Source organism: Schistocerca nitens, chromosome 8, assembly GCF_023898315.1.
Source record: "Schistocerca nitens isolate TAMUIC-IGC-003100 chromosome 8, iqSchNite1.1, whole genome shotgun sequence".
NCBI lineage: Eukaryota > Metazoa > Arthropoda > Insecta > Orthoptera > Acrididae > Schistocerca > Schistocerca nitens.
The window spans coordinates 625,592,000-625,605,998 of NC_064621.1; the positions used below are offsets into that span (position 1 = coordinate 625,592,000).

The 13,999-nt window shown below is 47.6% G+C and overlaps 1 protein-coding gene and 1 pseudogene across 1 annotated transcript in view; both read right to left on the reverse strand.

Moving 5' to 3' along the window:
- Positions 1-1,918: 1,918 nt before the first annotated feature.
- On the reverse strand, positions 1,919-2,036 carry LOC126199883 (5S ribosomal RNA; annotated as a pseudogene).
- A 221-nt stretch (positions 2,037-2,257) lies between these two features.
- The window catches only part of LOC126199704 (WAS/WASL-interacting protein family member 3-like), a 97,315-nt gene continuing 85,573 nt past the window's right edge, over positions 2,258-13,999 (reverse strand). Inside the window, exon 6 of the mRNA XM_049936631.1 lies at positions 2,258-2,615. Within this exon, the coding sequence (XP_049792588.1) occupies positions 2,258-2,615 (358 nt within the window). The remainder of the gene's footprint in view (positions 2,616-13,999) is intronic.

Genomic DNA, 13,999 nt, shown 5'->3' on the forward strand with positions numbered 1-13,999 from the left:
AACATCCCTGCTGTGTTTCGATTGAATCACATCACAGGCAGCTACAATTCCGTCAAGTAATTCCATCTCCTTATCCACTGCGATCTCATACTCAAGTGACTTTTCATGTCCCCACTGGAAATAATCAAGGGGATTTAGGTCACGTGGTTTCGCAGGTGATGGGACAGGACCTCCCCCTCCAACCCAGCGACCGGGAAATACTGTACCGGTACTGTACTGTACTGTACTGTACTGTACGTCTCTGAATTGCACTGATTAATGGATGCGCCTGTCGTTGATTCATAGCACGTTCTGTCATGGGACAATGTAAATACGATACAACAGTGTCGCCTTATGGACAAGTAAAGTAAACAAAACCTGCATCATGACATCCTGGCAACGAGGCTCGTCCTACTTGTTTCCTTGCAGGTAGTAAAGAATGTAAACACAAATAAACAGCACAGTACTTGTAAACTTGCACGCGTGTTAGTTGTAAATAGGCTGGAAAACAGTAATGAAAGCGGTAGAGAAGTTTACTTTCATCTCTCCTCAAGATGGCTCCTCCGACCACAGGTTCCCTACCTCAAATTGTTCAGTGGAGCATTGTCTATGTCCTGCTAGATTCTCGCACGCTCTTACGGAAACACGCTGTAGATGTTCTGTTCCTTTCAGTATTCCCTCATTTTCGTACACATCGGAACGTCGCCGTGTATAAACGCAGTTAAATGTGAATAAATGAGAACTGTATAAAACACTACCGACATACCCTGTCAGTCGTGCTCTGACCGCCTCTGCTGCAGAATAAGCCGTAGCAGTCATCACACTCGTGGAAGGCACCTGCCACTGCTGGTGGGGCACCGTGGGGTCACAACGCTACGTCACTGTACCGGCTTCATCATCCTTCATCGCTACCAGAAGTCAGGAAGTATAATAAAAACTACTACAGTGTAGATTGCAAGTATTCGGTCTCTCCACTGCTACCATCCAATTAAAATTTCACCCATATTCCTGCCAAACTGACTTAACGACCGGGTTTGATTTACACTATGCAACACCAGAACGCGGCACTAGCCCAGCAGGAAATACGTCATCTTGATAAAGGCCACTCCAAAAGTGACAGAAACGTTGCTTTTGTAAATGACACAGCGACACGGTCACATACTGGGTGACAATTATTGAACTATACGATAAAAAGAAAACAACGTGAATTACTTGCAAAGTACGGTGTCCACACACTTTACTTATGTAAACGTCACTACAGATACTCGGACTTAAGTTATGACGCGTTCGACATGCCTGCCATCATTGGCGATGATGTGGTGCAGACGAATAGCGAAATTCTGCTTTACCCGCTGAAGTGTCGGAACATTGATGCTTTCGATGACCTCTTGAATGGCTGTTTTCAGCTCAGCAATGGATTTGAGGTTGTTGCTGTACACTTTATCTTCAATGTAGCCCCACAAAAAGTCGCATGTGTTCAGATCCGGAGAATATGTTGCCCAATCGAGGTCCGTGGCAGTGGGCTCTGGGTACCTCAGAGCCAGAATGCGGCCCCCAAAGTGCTCCTCCAGGACACCAAACTCCCTCCTGTTTCAATGGGGTCGAGCTCTGCCTCGCATGACCTATACCTTGTCGAAACCAGTCACTTTGGATAATGCGGATGAAATCATCAAAAATCATCAAATGTGTGTGAAATCTTATGGGACTTAACTCCTGAGGTCATCAGTCCCTAAGTTTACCACTCCGTCTGCAGGCCACTAGTGGCCCATCGGGACCATCCGACCGCCGTGTCATCCTCCGAGGAGGATGCGGATAGGAGGAGCGTGGGGTCAGCACACCGCTCTCCCGGTCGTTATGATGGGATTCTTGACCGACGCCGCTACTATTCGGTCGAGTAGCTCCTCACTTGGCATCACGACTCTGAGTGCACCCCGAAAAATGGCAACAGCGCATGGCGGCCGGGATGGTCACCCATCCAAGTGCCGACCACGCCCGACAGCGCTTAACTTCGGTGATCTCACGGGAACCGGTGTATCCACTGCGGCAAGGCCGTTGCGTAGTCCCTAAGCTTACACACTACTTAACCGAAATTATCCGAAGGACAAACACACACACACGCATACCCGAGGGAGCACTCGAACCTCCGCCGGCACCAGCCGCACAGTCCATGACTAGATGAAATTATCTTCCAAAACTTGCACGTACTGTTCGGCAGTGACCGTCCCATCAAGGAATAACGCACCGATTATTCCGTGACTGGACATTGCTCACCACACAGTCACCCGTTGAGGGTACGCGCTGCCTCCCATTTCCGGTCACGAGAGCAGCCGGCAACGCATACACAACAGACGGGACTGTTTGGTAATCGGCACAGCGCCTGTGCACCAGACACGTGCGGGGCAGGCTGCGGCGGCGGCGGCGGCTCGGTATTACTGCCACGTCCGGACGCCGGCCTCCGGTGGCGCCGGGGTCGCGCCGTCGGCGTAAACAGCCGCGGCGGCGGCGGAGGCGGCGGCGGCGGCGGCGGCGGGTTTAAATATGGAAGCGGTGGGGCGGCCGGCCGGCTCACGTGCTCTGGCGGCTCGATACGACGCGGGACGCGACCCACTTGCCTACTCTGCGAAATTGCATCCGCTCTGCACGGCCCAGCCTCCCCCGTCAGATGAACAACTCCTACACCCACTGGGAGCATAGGAAGTGAGCCCTTTCCCCTCTGGGCTGGAGCTGTTCTCAGTCGTGTGTGTGTGTGTGTGTGTGTGTGTGTGTGTGTGTGTGTGTGTGCGCGCGCGCGCGCGTTGTAACACCTACAGCGCCTCTCGGTGTTGAAAAGAAACAAAAATAGCTTCCAAATTAGCTCCCATGTCCTTAAAATATCAATTCACAAAATGACCCAAGTCCCTCTACAAGTAGTAATTACGAAAAACAAATAAAAAACAAATAGAGGAAAATATCTAGTATAGAAAGCAAAAGAAGAGAAAATGAAAATTTAATTATAAATTTTAGAAACATGGAAACGGGGAAAAGCAGAAAATATTAAAATATTAGTTATTCCAATACGTAAGAAAATCAATATTATAGTCATAGAACGTAGGTCTGGGACTCCAAAGGTGGTGTTTATTGAAGTATAAATAGCCATACGTTCTGAAACTTCCTGGCAGATTAAAACTGTGTGCCCGACCGAGACGCGAACACGGGACCTTTGCCTTTCGCGGGCAAGTGCTCTACCATCTGAGCTACCGAAGCACGACTCACGCCCTGTCCTCACAGCTTTACTTCTGCCAGTATCTCTCGTCTCCTACCTTCCAAACTTTACAGAAGCTCTCCTGCGGACCTTGCAGAACTAGCACTCCTGAAAGAAGTTTGGAAGGTAGGAGAGGAGATACTGGCAGAAGTAAAGCTGTGAGTACCGGGCGTGAGTCGTGCTTCGGTAGCTCAGATGGTAGAGCACTTGCCCGCGAAAGGCAAAGGTCCCGAGTTCGAGTCTCGGTCGGGCACCCAGTTTTAATCTGCCAGGATGTTTCATACCAGCGCACACTCCACTGCAGAGTGAAAATCGCATTCTGGAGCCATACGTTCTAATTACGATACTCCTGTCTCTGTTCTAGTTTGAAAGTTATTTAGGACGTACAGCTTTAGAGAACAACAATTGGAACTTTATTAAACGGGGATCAAGAATAGATCGTGACGAGATTGTTTTCGAGGATTGTCAATTCAAGACTTTAATTTGGACATTCATCATATTAGATAAACGCGAAGGTGAATAATTATCTCTTTGGCTTTAATGTCAATTCGTGTGAATATTTAAACGCTTTACTGAATTGAGAATTTTAACCGGATTCGGACTTTGAGTTGTGATAGTGGGAAACTTTAACTTCACGCGACTAGTGATCATAGTTAATGACGGATATTAAATAGAAATAACTTATTTACCGAAAGTGACAGGATATTATCTAACATCTCTGATGCTAGCGGCAATCCTACTTAGACATCTAATTAAAGAACTTCTTTGAGTCAGATCGTATGAGTGAACCTATTTATTAATAACTCTTGTCAATAAACTGACGTTGTTAATTTGGAACATAATACAAGTCTTGAACATTAATTTAACTTAGATTAATAAACGTTAAGGTTACGTGGTCTATGCCAAGAACAAACTAGCGGTTCGTAACTAAAACAATTGAACTAAAGGTTAAAGTATCGTTCCCTGTAAACATTGGTAGTAAAGCTACTAAAGATTTTTTTTTCTCTCTCAGAGTTGGGAAGACTATACATGTACTCACCCACTTTAACACTTGGTTTTAAAAGTAATCAAACTGATGCTTAGCCGGGACAATATTAAATAAAAGTAAAACCCTTCAATGACAGTCAATGTGTGAAAAATAAAATCAGACTTTCACCTATTAGGCGAGAAAGCGAAAACAGAGAAAGGGCAGCTACAGCGTGTGTGTGTGTGTGGGGGGGGGGGGAGAGGTATTGGTGCTGCATTCGACTTGGTTACGTCATTTCCTTCTCGTTATTCCTCTGTTCACGAGACATGATATATGCTGAGGTACTGTCCCACATTTCTTTCCTTTGGTGTACGTAATGCGTCGTGAGTCTATGATCGGAACAGGCACATACGGATGCGGTTATCTGCCATTACTTTGATTTTGCAAATTAAATGCTGCAGCGATGCGGGTACATGCAATAATGATTACTTTGCGGTTAAAAGTTGCACCACGGTGTCAATACGACTGATTTCGTCTTACATGTGATCGACAATAATGATTATCATTTTTTTTAAGTCGTTAGTATTGCCCATTCGGCACGGAAAGCCGCTGTATTGTGCAGTCTTGGGTGGGAATGACGTCTGCATCTCATCTACGTGATTGCTCTGCTATTCACAATAAAGTGCCTGGCAGAGGGTTCAATGAACCACCTTCAAGCTGTCTCTGTACCGTTCCACTCTCTAACGGCACGCGGAGTAAACGAGCACTTAAATTTTTCTGTGCGCACCCTGATTTATCTTATCGTGATGATCATTTCTCCATATGTAGGTGGGTACCAACTGAATGTTTTCGCAATCGGAGGAGAAAACTGGTGATTGAAGTTTCATGAGAAGATCCGGTCGCAACGAAAAACGCCTATGTTTTAATTATTGCCACTCCAATTCACGTATCATGTCTGTGGCACTATATCCCCTGCTTCGCGCCGGCCTCTGTGGCCCAGCGGTTCTAGGCGCTTCAGTCCGGAACCGCGCTCCTGCTACGGTAGCAGGTTCGAAACCTGCCTCGGGCATGGATGTGTGTGATGTCGTTAGGTTAGTTAGGTTTAAGTTGTTCTAAGTCTAGGGGACTGATGACCTCAGATGTTGTCCCATATTGCTTAGAGCCATTGGAATCCTGTTTCGCGATAATACAAAACGAGCTGCCCTTCTTTGTACTTTTTCGATGTCATCCGTCAGTCCCACCTGATGCGGATCCCACACCGCACAGCATTCTCCAGAATAGGGCGGACAACCGTAGTGTAGGCAGTCTCTTTAGTAGACGTGTTGCACCTTTTAAGTGTTCTGCCAATGAATCGCAGTCTTTGATTGGCTCTACCCACAACATTATCTAATGGCATCGTTCCAATGTAGGGTGTTTGTAATTGTAATCCCTAAGTATTTAGTTGAATTTACAGCCTTCAGAATTGTGTGACTTATCGCGTAATCTAAATTTAGCGGATTTCTTTTAGTACTCATGTGAATCATTTCACACTTTTCTTTACTCAGGGTCAATTGCCACTTTTCGGACCAATGACTTTACAAGACGGTAAATGACAGTATCATCTGCAAACAATCTAAGACGGCCACTGAAACTGTCTCCTATGTCGTTAATGTACATGAGGAACAATAGAAGGCCTACAACACTTCCTTGGGGAACGCCGGATATTACTTCTGTTTTACTCGATGACTTTCCATGTGTAAGTGCCAAAGACGGCGATACGGCGATACGGCGATCTTCATTTTCCACACCATTACACGTACATCCTGCATCTGCCGTACCAGCAGCTACCTTACATCTCAATGCTTCCTCTTTCGTTTGTATTAACAGAGGTAACTTACATAATTACCGAAGGCTGCCATGAATCGAATCTAAAGCTGTTCTAGGCCACGCCATCTATTGGTCTAACAAAGCAGGGTCAATCACTTACGACATTAATTATGATCGAGATAAAATCAGTAATGTTCTCAACGTCTCTCTTAAAAACCTCTATAACGATACAATATACGTACGCTATTACATTCGTAAGCGTACTACGTCAAAAAGTTTTAACATGATGCCGAATTATCTAACTGGCGAGCTTTTCTCTTAACATTTGAGAGTATATAATTTATTTCATGACTTCATTCGATTTCTCAGTAGTGAGCAAATATTCTGCAGTAAATTTCAACGCGAACCCTTTCACTAATTGTGGCAGAATGTAGTAACTTACGGAACGCATCAAGAATGTTGCAAACCACGCTATCAAAAACGCGATACGATACGATATTGCAGTCCCTGTGTTATTCTGACTACGATGCAAAGTTCCTTTGGGTATGCATCAGAATAACACAGTCACTGCGATATCGTATTTATCTGCCGATAACGGGCAAGCGACTTCCAAGTATAACGTCTGACTTGTACGGGAATGTATACAACGGATGCACGAGCACAGATCGACTTGTGGAAGTTTGAGTACTGCCGTGAGTCGTGCACGGATAGCCGAATACTAAGCCGACCGCTCGTGATAAGCGGGAAATCCGGGTTAGAGTCACTGTGCGGCAAAATAAAAAAAAAAAAAAAACCAATCGTCGTCGTTCCGATCTACAGCTGATCGATGTCCTTATTCGCAATTGCGAATATATTGAATATAATGACAAAAACACTCTGTTTAGTTGCAGCGTCGATAGCGGGTGGCGCCACCTGTGTATGCTCGGACACAATCTCTGGCAGCATGACGTAATGAGAAAGCGGCCACATCAACAGCAGCCAAGGCACACTCTTGCTCCTGAGGAAGACGATGGAGCATTCTGTCGCAAGCTCGAATCATTACTCAGAACTGACGCGGAAAGCAAACCGAGAATGTTTTATACAGGAACTGTGCCTCTGCATGCCCCGGCGACTGATGACCTCAGAAGTTAAGTCGCATAGTGCTCAGAGCCATTTGAACCATCTGCATGCCCGCATACCTTGCAGGACGAGCCCTCCTGGGAGACAGAACAAAATCACTTCTTCTTCGCCCGTAATCTTCTCTTCGTCAGGGCTCTTTTCTGCATCTCATCCACCGAGCGTGTCTGTAAACAGGCGCCTCTTCAACCAGGTCAGCTCGGATCGCAGAAATATTTCGGTCTCAGTTGAGCTAAGCAGCGGACCCAAGTTCTTGGTGCGAAACCAATGACTGACTTCAGCCACCACCTGCAGATTAACATGGCAGCGAGACGAACTGTAGAGACAGTCAAGTCATTTCTACAGACTTTCAGTAATTTCAGGCTTCATTCTGAAGACTTGTTGTGGTGTCACCGCCAGACACCACACTTGCTACGAGGTAGCCTTTAAATCGGCCGCGGTCCGTTAGTATACGTCGGACCCGCGTGTCGCCACTGTCAGTGATTGCAGACCGAGCGCCGCCACACGGCAGGTCTAGAGACACGTCCTAGCACTCGCCCCAGTTGTACAGCCGACTTTGCTAGGAAAGGTTCACTGACAAATACGTTCTCATTTGCCGAGACGATAGTTAGCATAGCCTTCAGCTACGTCATTTGCTACGACCTAGCAAGGCGCCATTACTAATTTATATTGAGATTATTATTGATTTATCAAAAAGAGCGATGTTCTCCAATTATGGATTAAAGTTAAGTATTACATCAACTACGTACTTTATTTGCTACTATTAATTCCCTTAACTGTTCCAGACCTCACGCCAGTCTGCATGAGCTAAACGCGTGCCTTTCGGCTACCTCCGAGTGGCTTGGCTGTCTTGCCAAGTCACTACAGTTTGGCGACGAGTGTAAAAACGGTCTTCTTCTTTATACTTGCTTAAATTACTTGTGTCATGGCTTCGCCACAATCTCCAGATGTACTGTCCGAATTTTATCGCTTGCAGAATCAGCAGACGCAGGCCTTATTGGATGCCCTTGGACAGCTCGTCCAGGGTCAACGTGCAATGCAAAACGATGCGGCCGCCGCCGCTCCACCGCTCCCGCAGCCACAACACGCAGTTGCACCACCTTTTCGTCCTCTTGATGCGGCACTGGAAAGCTGGACGGAGTGGTCACGCCAATTTGGATTCCATCTCTCCGCCTACAGAATTCAAGGTATTGAGCGGCAGCTTTTTTGCTTTCGTGTGTAGGCGTCCAGACGTACCGAGTGATAGTGAAATTGTTTCCCCGACGCGACGTAGCAACTCTGTCATACGACGAAATTTTGTCTGCATTAGATGCATATTTCAAGGAATCAGTCAATGTAGTTGCCAAACGGTATACGTTCTTTCGTACAAAACATACGGCCGGTCAAACTAATCTGGAGTGGGTTGCAACTTTGCAAGGCCTTACTAGGGATTGTGCTTTTGAGTGTGAATGTGGACTCCCTTATTCAGATACTATGGTGCGTGATGCAATTGCTCAGAACGTTTCTGATGTTCGTATAAGGGAACAGATTTTGAAACTAGTCAATCCCTTCCTTCAACAAGTGATAGACATATTGGATCGGCAGGACACACTTCACTTTGCTCAGGAATCATTTGAAACTTCGCCAGCTGTGTGTCACATTAACCGGCCCGCCGGGCGCGCTGCACGGAACAGTAAACAGTGCTCGCGCCCGTCTGAGCAGCTGCCGCCAAGCTCTCCGCTACGTGTGCCGCGCAAGCAAGCAAATGCAGTGCTAAAGTCATGCCCGCGGTGTGCAGCTAGACATTTGCGTGACAATTGCCCGTCACGCCAAGCTATTTGCTTTTTCTGTAATAAAAAAGGACATGTTCAGAGTGTTTGCCAGAAAAAGCTCAGATCGGACACTCCCAACCATTCCAGGCCCTTTGCTTCGCGCCGGAATCGAACCAATAATACTCAGGCTCGTGAACCTTCGCCCATGGACATTCATGGAGTTCATTCCACTCTGCCCAGTGCCACTCTCTCTATCACGGAATCGAACCAATAATACTCAGGCTCGTGAACCTTCGCCCATGGACATTCATGCAGTTCATTCCACTCCGCCCAGTGCCACTCTCTCTAACAGTGACTGTGTTTGTCCCACAAATAGTGTGCGTCGACGTCGACGGAAATCCCGTCAAGTCGCAAGTGCTTCGGTACCAGTGTCTGTTCACGTTACACGAGACAGTCGCTCTTGTCGTCAGCAGGACAATAAACTTTTCGTAGACTTGGACATTAATGGCAACGTGGTCCCATTCCAGACGATACCGGAGCTGCAGTTTCACTAATCAATAAAGACACGTACAAACAACTGGGCACACCTCCGTTGCGTGCCGCAAATGTTAAGTTAAATAGTTATTCCGGTCAGAATATCCCTGTGTTAGGACAGTGCAGCCTTCTTGCAACATACAAGGGACAAACAAAACTTGTGTCATTTTACGTACCTCGTTCTTCTTCTGCAGTGAACTTGTTTGGTTTAGATTTATTTCAGTTGTTTAACTTGTCTATAGTCAATGAGGTCCTATCAGTGAACCAGACTGTGCCTTCAGCCAGTGTTTCTCGTCTATGTGAAGAATTTGCAGACATTTTTGCACCGGGCCTTGGTTGCGCTAAGAACTATGAAGCCCATTTGGAACTGAAAGTAAACGCGCAACCGAAATTTTTCCGAGCGCGCAATGTTCCCCACGCAATGCGTGATGAGGTCGCAAGGACCTTACACGATTTGGAATCACAAGGTGTGATTGAACGTGTACAGGCTTCTCTCTGAGCCTCACCCTTAGTAATATTGCCAAAACCTTCCGGAAAATTGATACTTTGTGTGGACTTCAAGGCTATGGTGAATCCACAACTAGTGATTGCAACTTTTCCTTTACCCCGCCCGGAAGATCTTTTTGACAAACTGTGCCCGGGTAAATATTTTTCGAAGTTGGACCTCGCAGATGCGTACTTGCAAATACCAGTGGACGACAAATCCCAGTGCGTCTTGGTGGTTAACACGCATCTTGGTTTGTATCGATTCAAAAGACTGCCATTCGGGTGTGCATCCGCCCCTGCATTGTTTCAGCAATTGTGCATCGGTTCCTACTGCAGTAAACTATCTGGACGAGATTCTGATCTCCGGAAAGACGGAAGAAGAACATTTAGCCAATCTCCGAACATTATTTCAGGTCTTGCGACAAAATGGTCTTCGCTTGCGGAAGGACAAATGTGTGTTTTTTGCTCGTAACCTACCCTATCTGGGACATGAAATCAATGCCCGAGGCATACATCCCAGTCCAGAACACCTCCGTGCCATACAAGACTTGCCTTCGCCGCAGAATTTGAAGTAGCTACAGAGTGTGCTGGGAAAAATCAATTACTATAACAAATATGTGCGCCACGCCTCTTCCATTTCAGCTCCGCTTCATCGCTTACGCCGTAAAGGTGTTCCGTTCGTCTGGACGACGGAATGCGAACGCGCCTTTCGCCAATTGAAACTGGCGTTGCTTTCCACTACTTGCCTTACGCCATTTGATCCCCAGAAACCCCTTTTGTTGATGGTAGACGCATCGGATTTCGGGATCGGTGCTGTGCTTGCGCACAAAGATGGCTCGCATGATCGCCCTATTGCCTTTGCGTCCAAATTGCTCTCGTCTGCGCAAAGAAATTATTCACAGATCGAGAAAGAAACTTGGCTCTCGTATTTGGTGTTACAAAGTTTCATGATTTCTTGTATGGTCGTCACTTTACCATCATCACAGACCACGAACCTTTGACATCGCTTTTTCATCCGAACAAGCCTGTACCTCCACGTACAGCGCAGAAATTCATTCGCTGGTCTATTTTCCTCTCGCAGTACCGCTACGATATCTTGTATCGGTTCACTGCTAAGCACGGAAACGCCGATGCGTTGTCCTGTTTGCCTGTTGCTGAGGATAGAGCATTCGATTCTTCCGAACTTGCTTGCATGTTCAGTGATGCGGAAACCGATGACGTGGTCGAATCGTTTCCGATTGATTTTCGTCGTGTAGCTACAGCCACAGCTGCTGACCCTGTCCTTGCTACCGTTCTGCGTTTTGTTGCTACGCAATGGCCCTTGTCAAAGTCACGGATCGAGGATCCGTTGGTTCGCCGATTTTTTGCTCACAAGGAGAGACTTTTTGTTCGACGTGGTGTTTTGCTGTTGCGTTCTGATAATGATCAGTCCAGGGTCGTGGTCCCACGTTCGTTACAGTCCTCTGTCTTACGGCTTCTCCACCAAGGACATTGGGGTATAGTGCGAACGAAACAACTTGCTCGTCAGCACTGTACTTGGTTCGGAATCGATGCTGCGATTACGAATATGTGCTCTTCTTGCATGGCGTGTGCCGAACAACAGTCCGCACCGCCGCGGAAATTCTTTGCATGGCCGAAAGCCATTTCCCCTTGGCAATGCTTACACATCGATTTTGCTGGTCCATTCTGGAATGCTCGATGGTTGGTTGTGGTAGATTCATTCAGTAATTTTCCGTTTGTTGTCCGGATGTCTTCCACGACGTCATCTGCCACCATCCAAGCGTTATCCGCTATCTTTTGTACTGAAGGTCTTCCACAGACTATTGTTTCCGACAATGGCCCACAATTCATGTCCGCAGCATTTCAGTCATTCTGCAAGGCCAATGGTATTCAACATCTGACATCCGCGCCGTTTTCGCCTCAGTCAAACGGTGCCGCTGAACGTTTGGTCAGGAGTTTCAAATCACATATGTTGAAGTTCAAAGAGTCGCATTCTCGGGAGGATGGTCGCTCGCCGGCTGAGTTGTTGCACGGTCGTCCTCTTCGAACCTTGATGTCTTTGCTACATCCGCCGCATCAGGTTCCTGTGCAGCGGCAGCCACCTGCTTTTGCTCCAGGCGACGTTGTATACATCGCAACTATCGCGGTTCACGGCGTTGGCTCGCAGGGTGCATTCTTCGCTGCCTCGGCCGCGCTATGTATCTGGTTTTGGGGGCCTCTGGTGAGGTGCGTCGGCATCTCAATCAGCTGCGCCTCTGTCGTCGCACGGGTTCTGCCGCTCCCCGTCTGCTTTCAGCGACGGTGCCGTCCGGTCAGCGCCCTGGGGACCCATCTACTGGCTCGCCTCATCCCCAGGTGTTCCCGACGCTGCCTTCCATTTTGCCCCATGGCGACGCGTCGCCGCCGCCGCCAAGCGCCTCCCTGGGTCACGCGCCGCCGATCGCTTCCCGTGACCAGCTGTCCTCCGACATGGACCTCTTGCCCGCTTCGGACCACAGGGCGTCTTCGCCCGTCGGGTGCCCCTACGCGATGGAGGTCGACCCGTCGGCCCCTCCTGTTTCTCTACGGGCGCCTACACCGCATGTTGGCGTGCACCCTGGACTAGGTTTTCAGGCGTTTCCTAGCTCCGCTTGGACCGAATGGCAGGGTGCGGGTGGCACAGCCTCGCCTGTTGTTAGGCTCCCCACCTCGTCGCATACGTCAACATGGGGTCCTCTCCACGGCGGGCGGAAGCCTTACGCCACAACCGTTCGCCGATTTGCGGGGGAGGAATGTGGTGTCACCGCCAGACACCACACTTGCTAGGTGGTAGCCTTTAAATCGGCCGCGGTCTGTTAGTATACGTCGGACCCGCGTGTCGCCACTGTCAGTGATTGCAGACCGAGCGCCGCCACACGGCAGGTCTAGAGACACGTCCTAGCACTCGCCCCAGTTGTACAGCCGACTTTGCTAGGAAAGGTTCACTGACAAATTACGCTCTCATTTGCCGAGACGATAGTTAGCATAGCCTTCAGCTACGTCATTTGCTACGACCTAGCAAGGCGCCAGTACCAGTTTATATTGAGATTATTATTGATGTATCAACAAGAGCGATGTTCTCCAATTATGGATTAAAGTTAAGTATTACATCAACTACGTACTTTATTTGCTACTATTAATTCCCTTAACTGTTCCAGACCTCACGCCAATCTGCGTGAGCTTAACGCGTGCCTTTCGGCTACCTCCGAGTGGCTTGGCTGTCTTGCCAAGTCACTACACTTGTCTACAGATTTTACGGTCTGTATGCCTTCAACACCGCCCTGAGATGCAAACGCATACGGTTCTATAACGCTATCTGCCTTTTAATATTAACACTTCAACAATCGCGTGACGACTTCACGAATATTACTGTTTTATAGTGAGATGCAGTTATTAGAATCCTACCCCAGATCATTCACGCAGATTTTCCACGGTCATATTTTGATACTGTCAATGTTTGTCAGAAGATTTAATGTGCACGTTAATGTAATAAACTGAATTGTGGTTCTTCTTTATTTTCGTAGCTAGCGAATTGCCTAGGAAGGGCTAAAATTTATGTCCGATTAACAGGGCCAGTTTACATAACTCAAAAGCTTGTACACTGTGTCCACCAGCAACGGTCATAGGGGTCGCTGACCCTTTGGGATGTTGTGAGGATCGTCACAGAAGTCCTTGGGGGGGCGATATTAGTCTCTTCACGTATTTCAGGATACGAAAAAAATACAAAGAAAACAACGATCAACGCACAGCACAAAGCATTCGGTACTGGCTAACGCGCTACTCCGTAAACGAGGTAGTTAATCTCAGACATCTACCAGTATTGCACGTAATCACACTTCAAAGCAGCCGGCACCTAAAATTTCTATGTCTGCATTATACAAGCTTTCGAACTTCAGATAGCAGACTAACGTACGAGTTTCGTTGTTCTAAGGTGCTAGGTCCTATGGTTGAGTCCTACGTTGCATTACGCAGTGCGTCATCTCACACCGCCCATTCAACCACACGCAGCTGGCGTCGCAGCAGAGGATCTAGCGCACTGGTACGTCGTTGCCATAGTGCACGTTTTGTTTTCTTACACATACTATCTCTTCAAACTGAGCT